The sequence below is a fragment of the Theobroma umbraticum genome, unplaced genomic scaffold, assembly GCF_002168275.2.
Source record: "Theobroma umbraticum cultivar Fairchild unplaced genomic scaffold, ASM216827v3 scaffold_20.0, whole genome shotgun sequence".
NCBI classification, from domain to species: Eukaryota; Viridiplantae; Streptophyta; class Magnoliopsida; order Malvales; family Malvaceae; genus Theobroma; species Theobroma umbraticum.
This window is the reverse complement of record NW_018397266.1, coordinates 4,287,881-4,312,445: the sequence shown is the minus strand read 5'-3', so window position 1 is coordinate 4,312,445 and position 24,565 is coordinate 4,287,881. Positions and strand designations below refer to the sequence as shown.

Below are 24,565 nucleotides of genomic sequence, written 5' to 3'. Positions count from 1 at the left end.
CTGCCAACATAGGCATAACTTGTACCTACTTTTAGTTGTGTAGTTGATTAATTTGGATTATATCAAGGCAGTAGTGTAATGTTATTTTGGACAAGAAAGCCAAGTGGTCAAAGTGTAATATAGTTTAATATGTATTTCCTAATATCCCTAATTACCTAGTGAGTAGTTGCCCACCTTTCTATTCCAAGTAAGAATTTTGACAATGAATGGTAGTCTAAGGAACCGATATTGATATTATCAAAGATAATTTAGACTATAGCAAAAGTACACTTCCTTGATACTTAATAGATTAAACTAAAAAAAATATTACAAACCTAGAAAAATCTTTAAATTTAAACTTCAAAATGCACTTATTAAAAATCTGTTCTTTAAAGTCTTATGCACTACTTGCTTTTAATTGAAAGAACAAAAGCAAAGAACAAAATATATTTAAATAATAAATAATTGAAAATATGATTCTATCAAATTCTGAAATCCATGATAATAATTCATCTTTAATCAAATTATAGTATTTCTTTACAATTATAACAAATCAAACTCAGCCATTTTTGGGAAAGGAAGAAGAAAAAATTAACACCCAAGTCAAACTAAGCTTTGAATACAAAAATTACTAATTTTTGACTAAAATTATTGAAAAATCATTAAAAAACAACTCTAATTACCAACTCCAACTGTGATGAATGAGAAGCATCAGAGTATGAGTGTCTCGATTAACCAAAGAGGGGATATAAATCGGATTGTCGAAGATGACGCTGGTCTAGGCTGTCAGGGAAGAAGTTCTCGTTTCAGTTTCGGTGATAGAGCTGCAGGCGATAGGCCTTGAGTTCGACCGAAACTCCACCTTCAAAGGGCGGAGGCATCAACCGTTAAGGAGAGAATCTATTGAAGGTTTAAGAGTGAGAAAATTTAACAGTGAGAAAGGAAAGAGATGAAGGTGGAGACTAGAGAGTATAGAGAGTGGACACAGCCAGACAAGATGGATGGATCAGAGAAAGGGAAGAGAAGAGCGTGGAGAGTGGAGACGGGAGTCACGAGATAGCAGAGAGATAAACCAGACAAAGAGATGAGATTAACTATTTAAGTTTAGTATTTTTTTCATGTAAAATCTCCATAATGCCCTTATTCAGGTTCAGTTAGTTCGATTAATAATTCTCCTAACCGAAATCGAACCGAAATATATTTACTAATCGAACTATCTTAATCGAATTATCTGAAAAATTGAACTAATCGAACTAAAAAACAGAACTCATTTCGGTTCGGCTTGGTTGTTTGGTTCGATTTATGTTTGCTCACCCCTAATAAAAGGATGAGATGATGGAGATGAGAGAGAATAGGTAATTGGCAAAACAGAATCAAGAATAGGATGCAAAAATACTCAAGTATAAGAGAATTTGATAGAAGATATCAGAGAGAGAGCACACATTAATAGTGAAAGTCAAAAAATCTTAATTTGACTTAAAATGAATTGTCAAAAAGAGAATTAATGTATTTAATGAATGATAGTTAATGACAAATTTTATGATACACTATGAATAACAATCATTGAAATCCTTATATAAAGGCAAGGTATTGTGCGAAAGAAACAAATTGAGTTTGTTGGGTTCTTTTACTTAAATTGCTTTATGTGATTGAAAGAATTCCATGTTGGATATACCATGAGTTACCACTTTTAAAAGAGAAAGAATAAGCATGTTCTCACAAACCAAGAGCAGAGCACTTAAATTTTAGAGCGAAGTAACTTCAACAAGGGAATATGCATATCTTGTTGGTGAAAAGTGAAAATAGATATTCGATAGCATAGGATTGAATAAGCTCGAAACTATGATGAAGAGCACAGTAATGCCTTGAAGAAGACTTGAGTAGAAAAAGGAGAAGAAAATGTGGGAATAAAATAGCAGTAGCAATACACACTGTTTGAAGAAAACAAGAAGAAAACTTTCAAATAAATTGAAACGCTGCGTTTTAATTAAATAAGTTTAAAATTCCATTTTGTTAGCTAATCGTTGTAATTATTTGTTCTTGTTTCTAACTATTTAGACATTGTATATAAGTAGCTTCTTTGGACTTTTTTTATGAAAAAATCCTTGAGATATTTTTCTTTCCCAAACACAGCGTTGTCTCTCTTTTCCTTTCTCTATACTATTTTTCTAACATGGTATCAGAACAGATTGAGATCCAACTAGAAATTCATGTTCTTTTACAGTAACAATAGGCCTCAATTCATCGGTTGGCTGTTCTATTTCCTTTTTTGAATAAATTAGATTATTTATTAACATACACTAATAAGATTATTCATTAAATAATCTAATTTAGATTACATGAAACCAAAATCCAACAAATAGTATGTAAATTTGTGTTCCACTACCTTGATGCTTGTTTGAGACCATAGAGTACTTTGTTAAGTCTACAAGCAAGTCTAGAACCATGTGGATACTCCTCCTTAACCTCACACCCTTATGACAGATCCATAAAGATTGTTTCATCTAGAACACCAAACAAGAAAACATTATTAATGTCTAGTTGAGACAAATACTAACTCTTGATTGCTACTAATGCTGAAAACAACCTAACTGTGGTTTGTTTAGCCACTAGGCTAAAGGTTTCCTGATAATCGAAACCTTTCATCTAGTTATAACCCTAAGCCAGTAGTCTTGCTTTGTACCTTTCAACTGACCCATCAACATTCATCTTGACATTATATACCCACTTACAACTTATAGAATGAGACCCAAGAGGTAGCAAAACTACACTCCATATACCATTGTCTTCTAGAGCTTGTAATTCAAAATCCATGGCAAGTTTCCAATGATAGTGCTTAATAGATTGTGCATAGGTTTAGGCTTCATAAATATCGGTAAGAGAAGCGGTTAATGCTTTATAAGATGTTGATAATTGGCTAGCAAACAATTATGATATGATAGGATGAGATGTAACATAATTAGCATGAAGAGTGAAATCACATTGGTAAGCTTCCAAATATTTTTGTGGATGTTTAATCCTAGCACTCTTTCTAATGAATTCAAGTGGTGAAACATCATTAAGTTCGCTATGGGGCTTTGAAGTAGAGGTTAATCAAAATTAAGTTTATTGGTGGAGTTCACAAGGACATAGTTAGAAAGGTCATTAGAATAGTTTTCAAGGCTTGTACTTAAGGGGGAACTGGATGTTGATGGAATTTAAGAACTTTGTTTGGGTCAAAGGTTATATGGAAGTCTAAAAATGTTGAATCACTACTGGTATTAGGTTGAATGACACCATGATGCAAATTATGTATGTCATGTTTTTGTGAAAATGCAACAGTGTCAATATCTATACTATTATGCTAAAAGGAAAAAATACTTTCATGGAAAACCACATCTTTGGATATGAAGATCTCATGTGTTTCTAGATCAAATAATTTATATCATTTAACACCAATACAGTATTATATGCAAAATACATTGTTTGGCTCTATGATCACATTTCTTCCTATTTCTTTCTAAGGTGGATACATAGCAAAGACATATCATCAACATATAATGAGATGATTAATGGATTTTGGTCACTTGTCTTCTGTACTTTTTGAGTTACTTCATTGCAACTTTTCTGATACCCCTGACTTCTTAAGTATTCATCAATTTTACAATATCAAGCACATGGTGCCTACTTTAAACCATAAATGAAGCTTATATACTTTGTCTCTGTTGAACTCAACTTCAAAGCCATAAGGCTACTCAACATAAATTTCCTCCTTAAAGTCACTATTCAAAAAGGTCAATTTGAAGTCCAAATGACATATCTACCACTTGAATATAGTTAATACAACTATTAGTAATCAAATGGTATCTATTCTGGCAACTGGTGCAAAAGTCTCATAGTAGTCCACATCAGGCAATTAAGTAAAACCTTTTACTACAAGCTTGGCTTTTTACTTATTCAATGTACCATTAGAGTTAGGTTTCTTCCTAAATACCCATTTCACTCTTAAGACATGATGATGTTTAAGCCTATCAACTAAGCTCCAAGTCTTGTTGATAGTTACCATGTTAAGCTCTTCTTTCATGGCTTCAATCCATTTAGAAAATTTGAATGCCTCTTCAAGTGTTGCTAGTTCAATTAAAGCCATATGATAGCTCTCATATATGTCAAATAATGATTGAATGCCTCTCACAGGGGGTTCATCTACTGACTACTCACTATCAAATATGTCATTGTTGTTGACAAAATGGAAATCAACATTACCATTTAGAATTCTTGTATACTAAACTTGTTTAAACTCCTAATTCCAATAAGCTCTTTTATCAAATGATACATTTATGCTAGCAAGGACTCTACTTGTATCAACTTGATAAATTCAGTAAACTTTAGACTGTTGACTATAGGCAATGAAGATTCTAATCTTTGCCTTAGGTTACAACTTTTCTCTAAGCTAATATGCACATATTGATAACAAATGCACCAAAAAATCCTTAAATGATCATTAAGGGGTTTGATATTATGCCAGGCTTCATAAAGAGTTTATTGTTAACAGTTTGAGTCACCAAGATGTTTTGCAAATAGACAGAGTTACTTGTTGCTTTAGCCTAGAAAGATATTGGAAGACTTTTCTCAAATATCAACCATCTTGATATCTCAACAATTGTCCTAATCTTTCTTTCACTGAGCCTATTCTTTTAAGGGAATATGGAGCAGTTAGATGATGATGAATGCTTTCTTTTCCAAGAAACTTTGAAAATTTGATGAAGTATACTCTCCACCATTATTTGACCTCAATGTCTTGATTTTTCTACTAAATTCATTCTCAACTCTAGCTTTAAACTTCTAGAATATGAAAAACACTTCTGATTTATGCTCTATAAAATAAATCCAAGTCATTCTTGACATGTCATCAATGAAAATGACAAAATATCTACTTCTACTTAATGAAGGCCCACTCATATGACCATCAACATCAAAATGAACTAAGTCAACCTATTGACCACTTAGTTGAAGGTCAATTTAGAAAAAGGCTTTCTAGTCAATTTACCAAGCTAACATGAACTGTACACAGAACCAAGTTGATGTAATTTTGGAAAATCAAGCAATAAACCTGAGGCACTGCTTTGCAATAATGACTTATAATTGCAATGATCAAACCTTTTATGCCATAAGGATATTTGTTCTAATGACGACTCCATTACAGACAAGCATACGTTACTCCATTTCACAGGAAAACACTTATTAATCATATAAATTGACATCATATACTCACTTGTAGGCTCATAAATTGTGCATGCATGATTTTTAAATAACAACATATAATCACCATCAACTAATTGACTCACGCTAAAAAGATTTTGAGTTATTTTAAGAACCAAAAGCACATGGACGACATATCCGGTGCCTAAGACAGTTGGAATAGCTACTTTTCCTTTCCCTGAACCTTTTAGTATGTAACCATTTCCTATTTTCACTGTTGAGCGATGATTAACATCAATTTTTATGAATAATTCAACATTGGGAGTCATGTGATTTGAGCATGTATTGTTAATAAGCCATTGATTCTCAGCCTCTAAGCTTGACTTTGTGGTAGCCATGAATAAAACTTCCTTTACAACGTTAGCCTTTTTAACTTGTGTTGAAGCTTGTGGTTTCTTGTCTATTACATCGGCTTTGTTCTTGTAGACTTTTTCTACGTGTCCCAACTACTTGCATGCAGTACATTTAACCCCAGGGTTACCCAATAATGCATGACTTATCTTTTTACAATAAGAACGGACAAGAAATTCGCCTTTTTTGTTCTAAAACTTTCTAATATGTGTTCCGGCTTTATCCTTGTCTTGAGTTTCACTTGAATTTTTTTTAAAGAAGAATCTACATGTGCTTTTCCCTTCACACGAGCAGTAAAGCATGGTCAACCTTCTCATCTCTCTTTGCAACTTTCCTTTGTTCATCAGCTTCCAAGGCACTCATCAGATCAGTGATTGTAAGTTCTAAGATGTCATTTACTTGCTCCGGAGAAGTGACTGTGGCATTAAACCTCTCTAGTAAGTTGATCATAACCTTCTCCACGACTTTCTCATCTGTAAGAGTCTCTCCCACAAGTTGAATCTGATTTACCAGCTTCATCACTACATCAACAAATTCATGCACTGTTTGAATTTTTTTTCATTTTTAGTAGTTCATATTATCTTTTGAGGTTTTGCAAACCCATCTGTTTGCTTCTAGTAGACCCCATAACTCCTTTTCAAGCTTACTCTAAGCCTGTTTTGTTATCTCACACCCCATAATCTTACTAAAGACTGAATCAGACATAGCTAAGTGTAAGAAAGGCAAAGCCTTATATCTCTTTGCTATGTCCTCTACATATTGCTTCATCTATGCTTGTGAAACATTATCTTTCAGTATTGGTAGTTCAGTCTCATTCTCAACAGCATTCCAAAGGTTAACGCCTTTTAGAAATGTTTTCATCTTGATAACCTAAATAGGATAGTTTCAACCATCAAAGATAGGTGATGCTTGTTGAGCAACAATTGAAGTTGACATCGTTTGAAAAAGAGTTAACTTTCAATAGGTGTAAATAAAGGTTTTGAGATTGTTTATTAGAGTTTTAGATGGCTCAAAGGTTGGTTGTAAGCTATGATATCATGATATTTTCTGTTCAAAACATTGAAGGATATATAACAGTAATGCAAAAAATAAACCAAAGTTAAAAGAAAAGAAACTTTGTAAATATCAAGCTTATACACTAAGTGATGAGGAAATACAAACATTTATATCTTACATACACGGTTAACACTTGTACTTAGACAAGTGTACAAAAAACACTAAGCTAAACATGCATTACACAAGCAAACTATCCTCTGATTTAGCAAACCAGTACAACAAAGCAGAATGAATACATGTCCAATATTTAGTTCAGAAAATAAACAAAACTCAAGCTAGTTTTATCTCAACAAGCAAGAGTAGCAAATTTGCGTAAAAGTTTTAATTTATTTACTCTGGACAATTTTAATATATTGTTTATAGTGATGTGACAATAACAATACAATTTACTAGTGAACGAATAGGAAGAAGAAAGATAAGGAGTTGATGTTATCGTTGCAGAAGCTATCATGGTTGGATATGATAAGGGAAAAGGCGAGAATAGAAAAATACTACGGTAGCGTTTAGTATGAGGAAAGTAAGAGCACATTCCCTATAATATGCTCAATTAAACTACATTACAATATTTATTTTATAACAAACCACCGTAATGTAATATTGCAATGCAATCACATTATAGTTAATGGATGTAATGTATTACAGTCCAAAACCAATATAATCAGATTGCTTTGTAATCTGTAATGTTATTAAATATATTTTTACTTTTTAACTTTATTACTTTGTTTAAAACATTTTATTTTTTTATAGCATTAAAAATATTTTATAATATTATAATTTTTTTATATAGATTTTGAAGATGTCTTTTTATTATTCTTAATAGTCATGTTGACTATCAATAAAATTTATATTATTTTTTGAAAAAATTAAAATCAAAATAAAATATACATATATAAGATTATAATAAAAAATAAAAAATATAATATATGATATTAAAAATAAAAAAAAAGGTAAAGTTGGTCGAGGTTGAGCAGGTAATCATGAGAGATTTTACGTAGTCAATAACTACTTTATCTCATTAAAGTTCAGATAATTTATGAGGAAATAACATCTTATTTGCTTTCTGTTAATTTCTGTTTTACCAACTGTTGCTTCTTGGTCTTAAGAAATTCGAGTTGGTGAGAGTTGAATTTGCTTTTGCACCGGTGGCTACGAGTTCAGACACAAGCAAGACTTTGGGAATTCGGATAAACAAGGGTTTGGGTTGGGTCGGTCTCAACTCTCAGTAAAACCTTACATCAACATGCCACAATTATTCTTTACCAGTCAAAAGAAATTATTAAATAAACACGTGTTATCTGCCATAGCAGCCATAGATAAAGACGTTACATTAGAAACTATGACTATATTATAGAAAAATGGCCACCACCCAATTCTGATTTTCTTATTTTAAATTTCTCGCAACACGAAAAAGACATACTAACACTAAATATGTAATATTATACTTGTTACATTAGACGTGTTAGTTTTATCTTTAAAAAATCATACTATATAATAGAGTCATATTACTTATCTCATCATCTTATGTATCTCAAATATTTGTACGTTATCCTAATATGACATGAACCTATTGAATAAATTCATAAATTGGATTTATTAATTTATGAATAGATCAATTCATCTATAATTACAATCAAATTAATAGATTATTGTCTCATAAAGTAGTTCAAATATTCGTATTGAACAACTGTGATCCTTCAAATGCTGATTAGCATGAGTTTACTGTAGACAACTCTATGAGATTCTTCATTAGGTTGTTAGCATGCTAATGGCACTCTTGGGATGAAGCAGTCGTGATAGACAACTCTATAATTCTTGGTAATAAACACAATTTGCTAAAATTGTCTTCTTTTTCTTGGAATGAATAGTATGTAGCGTGGGCTACAATAATCCAATGTCAAACTGTTACGTGCATAGGTGGGTTGCAGAGTGTTGTTACCTCAATTACTGTAACAAAGCCACGATGAAGTCAGCAGCTATTTGTTTGATCTTTTGGCTTGTAGACCCAACCTGATCAAAGTTTCTTTCCATTTTTTAACTTCCCTCGACACCTATAGGGTCCAAGAAGAACCACATTCCCTAAACACTTATGGCTAAACGTCAATTTGTATTTCGACTCCAATTTCCATTTCTTCGTAATTTTGCAAGTACTAGATACCTACTCACTATCTCTTCACATGGCTAACCAATGGTCCTAATGGAGTGCCCTCTAACATATATCGTTGCTTGTACATCATCTCTTCATGTAATCCCGACACCAGTATCCACATCGCGAGTCCAAATTCCTGCTAACAAGTTACAATAACTATAACGAAAGGATATTAAAATCTTTCTGCTCAAAAACCCAAAAAAAAAAAAGAAAAAAAAAAGAAATAAGCAATTAAATCCTGGAAAGATATATAGAAGATGATGAGAATAAGCCAAAAGAGATTCTTTTTCCCATATTTGTTCCAAAACGCTCCCTTCTAGCAGACTTGTCCAGTACATTGGTTGGTCATTTGGCTATTGACCCACCATTTCTTTTTGCATAATATATCCTTTTATTGGGATTTCCAAACAACTCCATCGTCATTCATAATCCTAGCCCAACTAACATTCATGTGCATATAAATCATAGTACTAAACAACCTACTTTAATTTCATGTACACACCCTGGAATTACCATAAACAAAGACACAGAAACCAAGCACAACCTAAATGCTTGTCTAACTTTCCATCAGAGCTTTATAATGTAGGAAACGGAGGCGGAGGCCGGAGGCAGCTCCCTCTGTCTCTCCAACATCAAACCCTCCGTTCTATCCCGCATACTGATCAGGACGTTCTGCCACGTGTTCACTCTCGACTGGGCCTTCCCATGGACACCGACGTTTAACTCCACCAAATCCTCCGCCCTCACTTCCACAACTTCTTCGGGATCCGCACCGTCCATCATCCATATGAGACACGAACAGAACCCTTTCGTAATCTCCGAATCACTGTCGGCTCGGAACCTTACCTTTCCATTTTGGTCTATTCTGGCGTCGAGCCACACCTGAGTGGTGCAACCGTTGACCCGATTCTCCGGCACCCGAGCCGACTCGTCCAAAGGAGCAAGCATCGCTGCGTAATGTAACAGCCGTCTTACGCGATCGATAGGCTCGGTTAAAGACTTGAATTCTGAAACCAAGAGTTGAATCTTGTCCGAAACTCCTTCATAGGAGGTTTCTGACCGAGTTTCAATCGTCGTTGAACACGAAGAAACAGCGAATATCTTATCAGAAGCAGATTTACATAACAATTTTGATTTATTTACTCTGGGAAACTTAACTTGAATCTTTTCAGTGTTAGGATAATGGCTTCTATCACTGAAGCAATAACACGAGGAAACATAAGGGTTCATTCTTATGGAGGAGGAGGTCATGTTTGGATAGAACGAAGATGAAGGAAAAGAGGAAAGGGAAAATGAAGGAAAAGGAAAAGAAATACCCAAAGAAGGAAAACGAGGAAAGAGCGAGAAGTTCGTTCTGTTGAACAAGTAAAAGGGAAAAGATCCTTAAAAAACGCACCCCATCGGTTGTCTTGTCTGTGTTTGAGATTTTGCGTCGAAATTCAAGTGGCGGAGCTGACGATCCAATGAAAAATGTCAAAGAAGAAGAAGAAGAAGAAGAAGAAGAGGCCTTTTTATAAAAATGCTTGCTTTCCATTAAGATAACGCGCCAAAATTCTGTCTAATTTGGATTTTGGCCCCACATTTTCTAACTTCACCCACATTAGGGGCTTAATTAGCAACATGATTCTCCAAATCGTTTGGTAGTATTAATCTAAACTAGTTAAATCACGTTTGAAATCCTCTATCCATAAAATAATGAGTTTTAATGCAGACAAACATATATTTTAATTTTTTTAATGATTTTATGACTTAGGTTTTTTAAATTGTAGATTTGGTTTCTTATGTGAGCGATGACGTTAAATACATCAAAAGTTATTTCTTCAAAAATATGGGCCCTTAAACTTATTTTAAGTATGTTAATGGTATAATATTTTTAAAAAATCTTTAAATTATGGAGAAAAATTTAAATAAATTTTTAATTTTTTATTATGTTTAATTAAGTTCTTATATTTTTATTTTGAGTTCAATAAGTTTTATTATTAATTAAAATATCATTTTTCATTTTATATCACATGATACTGACATAGTATGTTGACATGTTATAATAGATATTAATATGACACGATGATATAATCATGTGGTATTTTTAACACGTGGGTATAAAACAACACTTATTATTTTACTACTTACATTTAGATTTTGCATTTACAAAAAAAAATGTTATAAAGTAAAAGTAAGTAATAAAACATTACCCCATATTTGATTAAAATGAATATTACATGATAAAATTTAATGATGTCATATATAAATAAATTTATGACTTTCATTATCAATAAACATAATAGTACTAGTTGAATGGGAAACAAGTTAGTGAGGCATGGTCATTTTCTTGAATTCCTTTTTAGAGATTTTTTGTCGTAGTAATTAGAATAAAATAATAAACTCGATTTAGGACTTTCAATAATCTCACCTTCTATTAATATACAAAACTATACTTTTTAAAAAATATATAAAAAATTTGAACTTTTAATCATTTCAAAGCATTTTTTTTTACTTTCAAAAATAAAAACGAAAATTATGGATTTTGTAAAGAAAACAAAAACAAAATGGCGAAAAGCCTGGAATGAATCAAATATTCACACTCACTCTTTGGGGGTGGGTCTTTTTTCTTTCTTTTGCAAAGGTGATCACTCATCCCACCAGGAGTGAATTACAGTAACATAATAAATTAATAGAAGGCATGAAATCAGATATCATGACCCTTGTGTCACGGGGTCATTACCCTCTCCTCATGAAAACCGGTTGTCACAGGTGTGCAGCACCTCGCTTCTTATAGCCCAGGACCTACCCGTTCCTGCCCGATGTGGGAGAGTGGACCTTTCCTCGTCATACTCTCACCCACCCGATTCGACAACGTCCCCGTTGTCGGGCGCACCGCTGCCGCCGCCACCCTGCCTACCCCTCTCCGGCCTTTCCCGGACCCGGCGCTTGGTGTGAGTCGGACGAGACAACAGGTCCGCTCTGATACCACTTTGTCACGAGGTCATTACCCTCTCTCATGAAAACCGGTTGTCACAGGTGTGCAGCACCCCGCTTCTTATAGCCCAGGACCTACCCGTTCCTGCCCGATGTGGGAAGAGTGGACCTTTCCTCGTCACACTTGCAGCTTATTGGCGAACGGAGCTTTAAGCTATAAGCTTTAAGCTTTGGCCGCCTCTCGAGGATCCAGATGCAATTTTCTGAAAGTGTGCTGGTCAAATACATGCGCTTAATTTGAATAGTTTTATGCAGTTAATGATAAATCCGACGGAGGAAATAGAATCTTTAATTGCTTTGTTGGATCTATCTCTCCTGTTGCTTCATGGACTAAGAAATGACCTGCAGTTGAATTTTCCATCAATTATTGGCTAAGAGTTGAAGCAAGAGGCAAGACTTTCAGGTTCAGACAAAAGGGGTACGTCTCAACATATCTATTCTATACATTTAATGACCCTCCTAACATTTGAGTCACCAAAACAAAGATTTGTCTTGCAAGCTAAGCCTAGGCATTTCCCCTCAATTTCACTTTGCTCCTTGCTAAAGGTGACTTGTTCGTGCAAAGCTCACAAACATCACTTACCATCAAGAGATAGAGAACATATATAGAGCTTTTTCCATGACCAATGAAACTCTTGTTCCATACGTGAAATATGCAGAGACCTATCAGCTTAAGTTTTTTAGTTTAGTTCAAATGGTGTCCAACATGTAAATATACGCTTTTCTGGTGCGCTAATTTCATGGAATCAAGGTATAGTTCATCTTCTTGACTAATTGATATCAGAGTCAAAGATTCGATTATGTTTGACGAGTACGCTAATGCCATATTTTTGGGAAAATGAAAGAAGACAAAGCGTTATTAGTACAGTGCTTCTGAGACAACCTGAAGGTATGTTGACAACTAAGAGAAGTTGGCTTATGTATTATGCTGGTGCTAGTCTAAAAGTGCATCAGATCACAACCCACAAGTGAAAGGATGGGGTTTATTGAAATTTATATGAGAAGGTATAAATGTGACACAAAACCCATTAATTTAGGCTTTTGAATCAAAGTGATATTCCACATACACTTAGGGGCCCCTTCGATGTACAAAATTTGACAAAGTGCAGGGCAGCAATCCGTAACTTGTTGGCATCTAGATACATCTTACCTGGTACTAGACATTAATCTCAAAGATTATGAAATATCTGCGTAGCCCCAAGAATCTCGGTTATTTGTAATGATTATGAAATCCATAAACAAAATTATATCGGTCTTAAAGATTATTTTAGTAGTAGGCTAGTAGCTACAGATTGTTCATTGTAGAGTTATGCTTTCAATTGTTTGGCATATGAAAATAATTTAGTACTGCTAGTTATCATTGTCACTCTGTTTAGACGCACAAGGCCATCATATCCATTTGCCACAATATGCGCCACTCCAATTTTATTATACAAACAACAACAACAACAACATTACTATCATAAGAATGAAAATGGAGACATGCAAATGAGAGTAATGGGACCAAAAGTTTCCCGCACTACTCACAAAGCAGAACAAACAAAGCAGAACCGTGCATCTCCACTGCTATTGATATCAACTGTTTTGTCGCTCCATACTTTCCACTCCAAATTTCTCGGTACTTACACGATGCTCCATTCAAGTTTTTCTGCATAACTACTTTAGCAAGGTCTGCTATGTTAGCAGATATCACGGTCTTCTCTGGGTTCAAGTTGAAAAATGCAAGATATATTTCTCCTGGAAAAAATGTATGAGAAAGATCTTTAAAACGGATAATGAGCTTTCAAATAGGACAATATTATGCTTTACAGTGCTCAAATCTGCCATACAAACTGAAAATGCAAATTGTACCAACAGTTTCATATACATATCAAACCTCTTCTTCCAGTCGCGATCCAAGAATGAATTCCAATGGAATCAACATCAACTGCATGAACAATCAAGAAGTATTTCGAAATTAAGAAAAATACAAATTATAACAAAAATGTAACAAAATCTTGAGGTTTTTTTGTAACAGTTCACTTTAGCATCAAATGTATCACCTTCCAATGAGTTCACGGCCGCACATAGACCAGAATAACTATTTATGAGGGCTCCATTAGCATTCAACTCCCACATCTGTAAATTTCAGAACGGAAGCATCAGACTTGAAGACTTATTCCCATGAAACTAGCCTAGAAAACAATGGTCATCATTGACAAGACACAAAAATTTACTGGATAATGTTTGCATTTAAATGCTGGTTGTCTGATAAGGCTCAGATTTGTTTCATGCTGGCGAGCATGAGTTGATAACAACTCAGTCCTAGGATTGAGCATTTATGATAGAACTCTTAATGATTCTTCTTATTTGGGATTAAGGAACTCCTTGAATGAAGTTGTATAGAACACAGTTTTGACAGCCAATTGTTTTAGATTCTATTTTCATTGATCACCTTTGGCTAAAATTTCAGATTAATTAGTATTTCAACTATGGTTTCTTCCTGTAGTTTTAATTGAGAGTCCAACTTCTCTAGTTTTGTAAATTTAGAAATAGACAATACCTGATTAGCGTCCCACTTGCAAGGTGAGAAAGAACCTCCCCCAAATTCTTTTGAAGTAAGCCTCCTTCTTGGAGAAGCATCCAAGCATAATTCCCTTTCATCACTTGCTAATAAATGGAGTGTTCCCTGATATTGCTGCCTGTGAATCATCTCTTCACCCCTGCATTAGTAATCCAAGATTGAATAAGAAAATTGTGCAAGTTACAAATATTGACAGGAAACAAGCTAACTAAGGAAGATAAAACTAATTACGAAGCCAGAAGAGGTTTTCTTTTGTAAAGGCATGGAGGTTCCACAAATTTGCTCCCCAATTTCTCTTTCCAGCAGATTTGTTCAAGATCTTGGTCAAGAGGTTTAATTGACCAACCATTTGCTTTAGGATCCTTGCAGGTAGTAAGTTCTAAAGCTAGTATATTAAACATGCCCCCTTCTGTCAAATGTTGAGAGAGAACCTTAGTCTTACTTCTAGATCCCTTTATGCCAGTAATATAAGGAAACTGTAAAAACAGCAAAATATCATGTTACTATTTACTCTAATGGGTTTCAATTTTCCAAAACAATGTCCATTGAAGTTTACATGCCTCCATATTGTTTGAGCTAAAAGAGTTTATCTCAAGCAGTGTAGGGTTTGTGATCAGATTGTATGTGGTTTCGTCCAGCTTTCTTACATCTCCTCCAAACATGAGAGGTGACTTGGCCATAGCCCATAAAGTCATCTGTGAAAAAAAAATGCTAAGGTCAACATAAATGTCTATTTTTAGTGCTTGTGTAATAAAAAACCAAATCACAGGTATATACAGAAACATACCTGAGTTCTTTGCTCATCTAGATTCAGATTACACGTTCTGTGTGGACCTTCATTTGAACCTAGAAAGCAGGAAAGTATCCAATTATTTATGGTTCTTCACTGATTCTAGCTAAGTCCTCACATATAAATGCCCAGCCCAGTGCAGATGCTTAGCAACTTATGATGTCAAGTCTTTAGTCCATAAACAACTTGGTTGGGATTTTCTCAAACATGATCTATGTTTCAGAATTTGATTCTAGAGACAACGCGATAAGAACAAATACATTTTATAAGTTGCTCTGCAGGAGTGAATATGTCCCAATTCCTCATGAAATGATGTAAGGTTGAGTGCATGGGAACAAACAAGTACTGTTCACCTAACTGAGAGTTAACAGCAAGCATCTCGTTGACACTTCTTAATTAAATGATACATGTAAGCCTTTTGAAAAAAAAAATGATACATGTACTGTGTTACTAAATTGTGATTTTGCTTCAATGAATATTGTCTTCTTCTTGGAGTGAATGGGTAGGGTTGATAAGAGAATGAAAGGGAATAGCAATTTTCCAGGGCTTATAACCTGGATCTGTGAGCCATCCCAAAGGTAACATATCCAAATCAGGCCATGACCTTCCCAGCAAGCCCTTGGCACCTATCATTTTTGAGGTAGAGAAGTCTCTAAAATAAAATCCAAAAATATCAGCTTATGTAAAAGATAAAGAAGCAAAAGTTGAAATTTCATTTGAAATATATATCTCTTAATTATATGGAATGCTTGATCCACCTGGTAACATTAAAATGGGACACAACATCTCTCCATGTATCCCAATCATCTCCAGTAATCCTGTACATGTTGACTAGTTCACTAACATCTTTAGCCATAGCTGGTGTCACACTGGTACCAGGGGACAATGAATATAAAATAGGGCGATCAAGCTTTCTCAGAACCTGCAGAAGTACACTTTGGATAACTTCTCTCTACAGAAATTTTAACATAAATATCTCTGGTTTTACCATAAACCACTGCATACCTCTGATACAAAGCTTATCTCATCTATATCCAAGTCATCACCAAATACACAGTCATGTTTTACTGCAAACAGAAAAGCAAAGGATATGAAAGACATCAGAAGGGTTCCAATTATGCCACCACAAAATGGAAATTTGTCCGATCAAGATATTCATTACTGATTGAAACATATAACAAGGATTTAAGTGCCTCATATGAGATGAATTAGGATATAGTCCTCTCAGGCTTTTCCATTTTTACCCCTTAGCCCCAATTAGTAATTCAATCTTTCAAGGAAGGGAATATATTTTAGCAAGCTGACAAGCTGAAAAAAATGCAAACAATGAATTTACCATTTTTAATGCTATTCAAAACACACTATAAAACTATATTTCCTAGGGCATTCAGTCAATTTTTTTTTTCCCAAATTCAAAGTATAGTTATGACACTGAGCAGGAAGGCTTTAACACAATAGTCAACATTACCAAAATCAACACCCCACTCAGCATATTGGAGATAAAGTGACCTCAAGAAAGCTCTTCCAGCTTCCAGCTTGGTATTTACACTCATGAAACCATGTGACATCCAAGCACAAGCCCTCTCCTTGAGCCCTATATCTTTTGCCCTCCATTGTCTGCCAGACTCTTCATAGGCAGATCCCTAATAAAAAGATAATAGAAAGAAAATAAAAGTTGAAACATAAGTGTCAAAGCTAATGCTTCAAATTGCTTGAGTTTCTTGAAATGCACCTTTAACAATGCCATTTTACTTTTTGATGTCCAATGTAGGTTTGAAGCCACCATGCAGAGAATAAAAAAAACGGAGTAACTTGTAATGGGAATAAGGATCAGTACCTTGGCAGTGTCTAAGATGGGGGTGTTTGCATTAAAAGCTTGCAGGCTTATCCCTCTCATAACATGAATTCCAAACTTCAAACCCATGCTATGTACTTTCTTGGCTACTTCTAAAAACCCTTTTCCACCTTTGGATGAAGGCCATCTTCCTGGGTCAGGGATCGGCCTCCCCCATTCATCAATTACATCGAATCCAAGAGAATCAGTGTAAGCACCATCCACCTTCCTTCTATACCAAAGGTAATCCACCACAACATACTGCATACAAGCGCAGGAATAAAATGAAGAAAAATAAATTTTTTTTCATTTTTGCATAAAAATTTCCACTTCCATAATGCTAAGATATCAATAAAAAATCCAAGGAAATTAATATGTAGCCATCAGCAGTGTCATACCTCATATCCATGTGGCTTAAGACGGCTAGAAATAATTTCAGCACTCTGCAAGAACTCTTCCTCAGATATGGTCCAGCAAAAGGAATCATAAGAGTTCCAACCTCTTGGTGGGGTGCTAGCATGCTCTGGTTGAGTCACTAATTCTGTTTCAGATGGTAACCTGAAATTAGCAATCATCATGATCATCACCTTAGCACTAAAAAGAAATGGAAAATCATTGTCAGACATCACATAGTTTAATGAGAAGGTGAGTCATGTTGCAATAATATGCATCACTGTTGACATTGAAAAAAAAAAATTACTTGAATAGGAAAGAAGGAAAACAAGGCAGATATTTGGCCTATCCAGTTGAACAAACTTCAATTTTATCTTACAAGGAATCCATAAACTACGAAGGAAAAATGCTAATTAAGCTAAATATTAAATATTTTCCCAAGTTGGTAGGGGCATGCACGGTTTGAAGAACATATATCTTAAACTGAAAACCGCCAAAAAAAAAAAATTGAAGATAGCGGTTTGACAGTATCATCAGCTAATGCTATACATGTTTGATTCACACCCTCCACTCATCTCAAAACAGCCATCCCCTCCCTGGTGGGAACCCAGTTAAAGGACGGCTTTGGATGGATAAGAGTGGAAGGAGGAAGAAATTCAGCATCAGTCATTTGTGTTTAGCATGCTCTGAATTGTTTCTCATCAGTTTCATGAACAAGGAATTTTGGAACTACTTTGCTGCTAAAAGGCAAAAGCAGCAACATATAAACAACGCATAATAAAGATGCAAAATATTCTCTTCTTCATAAAATAATAATAATAATAATAAACGAAGCGATGCAGTAGGAACTTCTTGGTGTTCCTTTGTCCTTGTTTGGTACTACTGATATTTTCAGTTTTTCACTCCATTTGAACTTCAACTGAAAAAGCCGTTAAGTCGGTAGTCATTTTAAGTAACGAGAAATGAAGTGATCAATCAAAGTCTTTAAATAAAAAATCATCCGTACAATTTGTGCAGCAAAAAATAATCCAGTCGGCAATGGAATGAAAAGCGAGAGAGATAGAGAGAGAACCTGCAGAAGGAAGGAGTGAAGAGGAAGAGGAAGAAGAAGAAGAAGAAACAGAAAAAGCTCGAGAGCAAGATCTTCATGGTGATTTCGGCTATATCTGAAAGTGTTCCTTGCCGTGTCACGCGGAATTGTTGGGCATTTAACTGGTCTTACGAAGGGTGGTTAAATACTCATCATCATCGACATCGTCCTTCACTTTTTCAGACGTGTCGATATTGCTCAGCTGACGTCAACATCAGACATTACTGGGCTCTTCCTCATCGTGCCTGGAGCGTTTCTTCACTTAACAACTGATCCAGACAAGGACAAACAATGCTTTCGCATGAGGCGTGGGGTCAGCCTCGTTACGGCCAGCCCATTTGTCTGGTCGGCCCAAACTCCACTGAGTGTTTGATCTTTGAAGCAAGACTTTTAGGCCCTACCCAAGAAGCCCTTCCAAATGAAAATAAAACTCTTGTAAATTTCACTAATATTTTACACCCACGTCCTGATGTTGGAACGTACAAAGTCATCTACTGTTTTTGTGACAAATATGAGATATGCTAAAATCGATAGATAAAGAAAGGGACATATATGCTAAAAGTTTTAATATGTTGTTTTTGGAGACAAAACTGCTAGTGCCGGATGTCCCTGCAGGGGCAGCCCTCACGAGATCAACTTCCAACCCGGCCTGAAAGGCCAATACCTGTCTGCACCCGATCCCATGTCTCTTACTCTTCCAGGCTAGCAACTTTATTGGTTGCTCTCCGTGCTTAGCTTCCCTCCTTATAGCTTGTGGATAAAAGAATCTTCATTTGTCAAATGCCGATATGCAGTTTCCTTTCAGCGAAGTTCCTCAAAAATAAATATAAGTAATGACAAGACATACGTACTATCAGGCTTTACACATGCAAGGAGTCAGGGGGTTCTCCCAAAGGTCATAGTTAGGGAAGGTCTCTTCTGGCAATCCCGTTCGGGTCTGGTGGGTCACGACTACATCCTCAACAAAAGTTGCCCACCCCATATAAGGATCCCCAAAAGATTTAGACATAAGCCCCTTGTCTGGTTTTATGGATTTTTGACGGTGACCCATGTACCTTCTTGCCCCGATAATCAATTTAGCAAAGTTGCCTCCATGGGTCATCACAAACACATCAGACTTCAGGCAGACCAAAAAATCAAGTGCTGCCAAGCTTGTTACATGCTTCCTGAAAACAGCTAACTCCTCCTTACTGGCCAATTCCTCTTTGGTAACCTGTTTAAAGCCTTGTAATGAGCATCTTAACTTTGTGACAAGAAAAAAAAAAAGACTTATTTTCACAAAAACTATAGAAAAGGAAAACAAAGCATGACAGTCAGTTTCCCATGCATCAATTCCAGTCAAATCCAACTAAATGCATTGCAGCATCTTGGATATATTTCCTGTTTGTTAACTAACAAATCAGTACGGGTAAACAGCTTTATCACTCCCATATATATATATAGATAAAATATGGTACAAGGACAGCAGCACAGCATGAGAAACTCCCCAGATAGATAAAATGCTATAAACTTGAACAAAAAAAATAGAAAATGCTACAAAAAATTTAAAAGCTGTCAAGTTATATTGCATTTGGATACGGAAAAATTATTCCGGACAAGAAGATTTTCTAGCATTCACAGATAATAAAGATTAAAAAGCACATACCAGATTTGGAAACATATTCCTTAAGGGTGCCATCCGGTTCTGACCACCATAAACCTGGCCAGAAGCAACATAAATCTGTGTTTCCTTCGGATAACCCATTGCCCGAAGAATCACTGCCACTTCCCCAGGTTCAAGAGGACACCGTCCCTCCTTCCGCTTCTGCAGTGCCAGCTGCCAGAGATGAGATCCATTCTGCATTCCCAGGCACTACAAAGATGAGACATAATCTGGGCCAAATTTTGGCTCTTACTAAAAAACAAGCAGAAAAAGCAAGTTGCTCTAAGTCACCTTGTACCGTCGAGGCCATTCTTTTTTTCTGTATTCTGCCATTCTAGCTTTCTCCTCCCTAGTCCCAACAAAATCGCAGAATGATAGGCCCACCATTCCTTTCTCAAACCTAAGATGTAGAGCCCTGAATGAAATGAACTGCTGGTTAATTTGAAGTTGAAATTGCAGCAATTCAGCATATCAGCAGAGTCTTAACTGAAAACATTACATACATGTAAGGATTTGGACTCCCTGTGCGGTTCCTCATCCTTGAGACCAATAAATCTGCCATTTCCTCTATCTCTGGAAGAAATTTAAGAGCATGATAATTGACCCTGCATCTTAGCCTGTTGATTTCTGGAGGTACATTATCATACCTGAACCAATACCCAAGAGAAATAAGGAAAGAAATACAAAGGAGAATAAAAGAGCTAACAACCCAAGCCCAAGTTTATTATGTAAAAGGAAAACTTTTGTCATGACACAGATCTACAACATCCATGACTTACCCAAGTCTATCAACAAAAGGTTTTAGGGCCATTATCTTCTTCTCTTTGATCCGAGGTAGCACATTGTCAATGAAAAATTGTGCTGGTGCATATTTTGGAATGTTCTTCACTGTCCGTCTATCACACATCACAAAATCTCTCAATGAAAACAATTCCAGTGACAAAAAGCTTGAATAAATGTCTATTAAAAATGCTTTATTAGTTCTCGAATTCCAGCGTCATGTAATGCTTTATTATTTCTTGAATTCTCATGTCATGTTTAAAGTCCAGAGACATTATTAACCAAAAAAGCCTATGATTGAATAGCTACAAGCTCCAAGCAGAATATGATACACATGCAGCAAGATGAAGGTCTAAGATGAATAAACATGAACGGAGGCATGAGCAACATACTATTCTAACATTTTCCTTTTCAAGACAATTGGCAACAAGGTCCCATTGTTCTAAACTTAAATACAATAATATTAACATACTCTGTCAGTTAGTCTAAAAAAAAAAATTTTGGTACACTGTCTATTAAAAGTCATTACGACAATGTCCCAATCATTCAAAGTCCCATAGAGAACCCGCATCTCCCCCACCTCTAGCTTGTGTCTCCGAGGCCTTCATGCCAATAATAAACTCATACTCACAATATTGAGGAAAATCAGGATGCCATCATGATTGAAGCAAATCAACAGAAGCAAATCAACAGAAGCAAAACAGCTTCTAAATCGGCAGTTGAAATCTGGCTAATTATATTGCATATATCCAGCAGAAACACAACATAAAGAAACAAGAAAAAATCACCTTATACTTGTAAATAATTCTGATTTATCAGTGAACCACTCGGGTATGTCACGGACAATTCGCACATCATCCTTCAAGTAGTCAATGAAATGATTGACATCAAAAATGTCTTCAAATTTCCTGCACACAATTTTACAAATATATTAAAAACAAAAGCAGGAATTAGAGTTGCCAAGTTAGATAGTAAGTAATGCAACAAAGCGATTTACTAAGGTCCATGAAGTGATTAATTAGCGGCAAAGGAAACTCATAATTTTCACCAACCAATAGTTTGCTTCGAGGTTGAAATTTCAGTTCAATGCATGAACAGATTTAATCTTGAGGTACTGCTATTTATATATTAAACTAGACAGCTTCACGATGTTGTAAGCCAACCTCAATTAACTTGATTGAGAAAACAATAATAATGCACCTAGATATTTCAATTGTTAATTAATGACTAAGAATTTTGATGTTAATGCATACTACATTAATCCATGTAGGTTTTAGGCATTATTGGAGCTTTAAAAACATTGGATATGAGAGACACAAAGAAACTATAGCCACACTAAAATACAATTCCAACCACCTTAGTTATAAGAAAAATACTCTTTTCTATATGATTTATCTGCATTAAGGTCGGGAAGCTCTAGTATAATAATTACATGTCTTTTTGCTAAAGTAATAATATCAATCACTCTTTTAACTGTATTTATTTAATTTTTACCTATGCATAAAAGGACTAATGTTACAACGGCGATAACAATCATGTGCACAAGACCAACAGCATGCACGAGGTTATTGGACAAGAAATCTCACGTTTGGTCTTTCCAAATCTGGTCCTGCTTCAGCACTGGCAATATAAGAGTTGCATTCATAATTTTGGCCACAGCAACTGCATTACATATCTGCATGGAATATGCAATAAGTTCAGAAGTTTGTTGCTGGCCATTAAAGATACCAAATCAGTAGAATTTCAGAAATCATTCAGCGAAAGTTCCATTTTAAGGACGATTCAAAGACAAGAATAGAACAATGACTAGGTCAACAAATCAAAACAGAACTAAGCACGAAAAGTACTTTCAGAAGCACTTTATTTACAGATTCCGATCTTAGGCACTGATGTGCTTATAACCATCATTGTTTTCTATTCATATCAATTACTTGTATCAAAAGAATTTGAATGTACTCCAAAAGAAGTCCCCAGGACAAAGTAGGCCAAGAAAAAGTAAAAAATATAATGTAATTGTAGGCTTTCTATTACATAATAAGTTACAGTCATTAAGGTGCCAATATAATTGATTATGACACTTGCCTTTCAAAAAAACAATTGATTATGACAATTTCAAATTTCAAGATGAGGCTCCAAGTCAGTTAGACCAAACATAAATATTAGTAATTTTATAACTTAATCAGTTGAAAAAGACTTGTGGCCTCTTTCAACTCCATAAAATACACATGATACATGAAAACTGGAAACAGGATCCATACCGCAATTCTTTGCTGATTTAGACCACCCTCAGCATGAATAAAAATATAACCACTTGTTTCATTCTCAGGAGGAAGGTCTGCAAAATGGTTAAAATAGTCACTATCCTAAGCTGTCATTAAATGCAGATGAAAATGAAACAACTTGATAACACATATCAGGAATGTAATCATTAACATGTCTGAAAACGTTTAGAGTGAACTAGTCGTTTATAGCCATAAACTTCAGCATTTCTCTATCTTGAGAATATATACAAATTGTAGAAGCAAGCCATATGATAATATAATCTTCTGCTAAACTATTTTCTCCAACCCACAACACAAGTTAGGACACATTCAGAAGTAACAAACAATTTCATAAACGGATTTCACCAAATGTGGGTGATAGCAAACACATAGTACTAAAAAGGAACTACAGATACCTGATATTCCACCATCGCGGCGCTCAGCACAAGGCTTCCAAGAAGTAGTTGCAGAAAAAGGATTCTCCCAAAGTGAAGGATTCTCCTTGACCTAGAAAGCATAAAACCCAATTTACAAATGGCACAAGCCACCGATGCAACAGGAAGTAAGCAAAATAATAACAATCAGAACAAGATCCAACAGAAGCTTACACGCGGACAGTGAAGAACAATGCCATCTTTTTTACACAAATACGGAGAATTCTACAACAAATTAACATAGCCATTAGTAATAGTAACACAAATTAAAATCCAAGAAGAAAATTTAACCTTCCCTCACAATTTCTATTAAAAAAAAAACCTTCAATAAGCTAATCTTTAATTACACTTCACCTCCTAGCTCATTCCAATTGAAAAAAAAAAATCATAAATTAATAATATTATTATTGCAAAAAAAAATAAAAATCTTATAAAATTTGAAAATCCTAAGCAACATTAAGAAGAAAAAAATCTAGAAAAAAAACTCAGAAATTCGACTATTTAATAACAAAGTAAATTGCTTTCTTACTAATCGATGTAAGATCGAGAAAAGGGAGATCAATCCAGCAATGGCGACGAAAAGGAGCAAGAGAAGCGAGATCCTGGAGCCATGTTGAGAAACCCTAGGATCATCGTTGAAGAAAGGGGAGAAGGACTGAAGTTGCGACCAAAACGAGCGGTCACGATCTCGTACAGAATGGCGAGGGTGATCGTCGTCGTCATCCTGAGGGATGTGATCGTGGATTAGAGGAGAGGTGTCCTCGTCACGTTTCATTGGAGAAGAAGAGGCTCGGCTCCCGAGCGAGCTGCTCGAGTGCCTTAGCTCAGCCATGGCTCGCTTCGGACTGTAAGCCAGCTTTCGAAAGCTCTGCTTCCGCTTCTTCGAGTAGGATTTTGGTGACTGGTGGAGGTAAGACACTCGAGGGACAAAACGAAGTTCTTGCAGAGGGCACATGGCGTCCAGTTCAACTTGCCAATATCGAAAAAAGGGGGTGAAATTACCTTCATTAATTAAGGGCATTTTAGTCATTT

The 24,565-nt window shown here is 35.3% G+C and overlaps 3 protein-coding genes across 3 annotated transcripts; all 3 read right to left on the bottom strand.

The window, feature by feature from the left end:
* Positions 1-8,992: 8,992 nt before the first annotated feature.
* Positions 8,993-10,541, bottom strand: SUFE2 (sulfur E2). Its single transcript, XM_021437504.2, has one exon. The coding sequence runs from the start codon at positions 10,019-10,021 to the stop codon at positions 9,338-9,340; it is 684 nt and encodes a 227-aa protein (XP_021293179.1). The 5' UTR covers positions 10,022-10,541; the 3' UTR covers positions 8,993-9,337.
* Positions 10,542-13,065: 2,524 nt separating this feature from the next.
* Positions 13,066-18,696, bottom strand: LOC110422975 (Melibiase family protein). Its single transcript, XM_021437046.2, has 14 exons — positions 18,399-18,696; positions 17,332-17,491; positions 16,937-17,194; positions 16,568-16,742; positions 16,105-16,166; positions 15,858-16,021; positions 15,654-15,751; positions 15,097-15,155; positions 14,870-15,004; positions 14,541-14,785; positions 14,289-14,448; positions 13,789-13,864; positions 13,623-13,673; positions 13,066-13,483 (listed from the first exon to the last, which is right to left on the bottom strand). The coding sequence occupies exons 1-14, from the start codon at positions 18,473-18,475 to the stop codon at positions 13,266-13,268; spliced, it is 1,938 nt and encodes a 645-aa protein (XP_021292721.1). The 5' UTR covers positions 18,476-18,696; the 3' UTR covers positions 13,066-13,265.
* A 137-nt stretch (positions 18,697-18,833) lies between these two features.
* On the bottom strand, positions 18,834-24,493 carry LOC110422976 (O-fucosyltransferase family protein). The gene is made up of 11 exons (XM_021437047.2): positions 24,063-24,493; positions 23,708-23,758; positions 23,516-23,606; positions 23,097-23,173; positions 22,425-22,513; positions 21,627-21,746; positions 20,838-20,954; positions 20,562-20,705; positions 20,350-20,473; positions 20,062-20,253; positions 18,834-19,629 (listed from the first exon to the last, which is right to left on the bottom strand). Exons 1-11 carry the CDS (start codon positions 24,486-24,488, stop codon positions 19,270-19,272), a joined length of 1,791 nt encoding a protein of 596 aa, XP_021292722.1. The 5' UTR covers positions 24,489-24,493; the 3' UTR covers positions 18,834-19,269.
* Between the last annotated feature and the right edge of the window lie 72 nt (positions 24,494-24,565).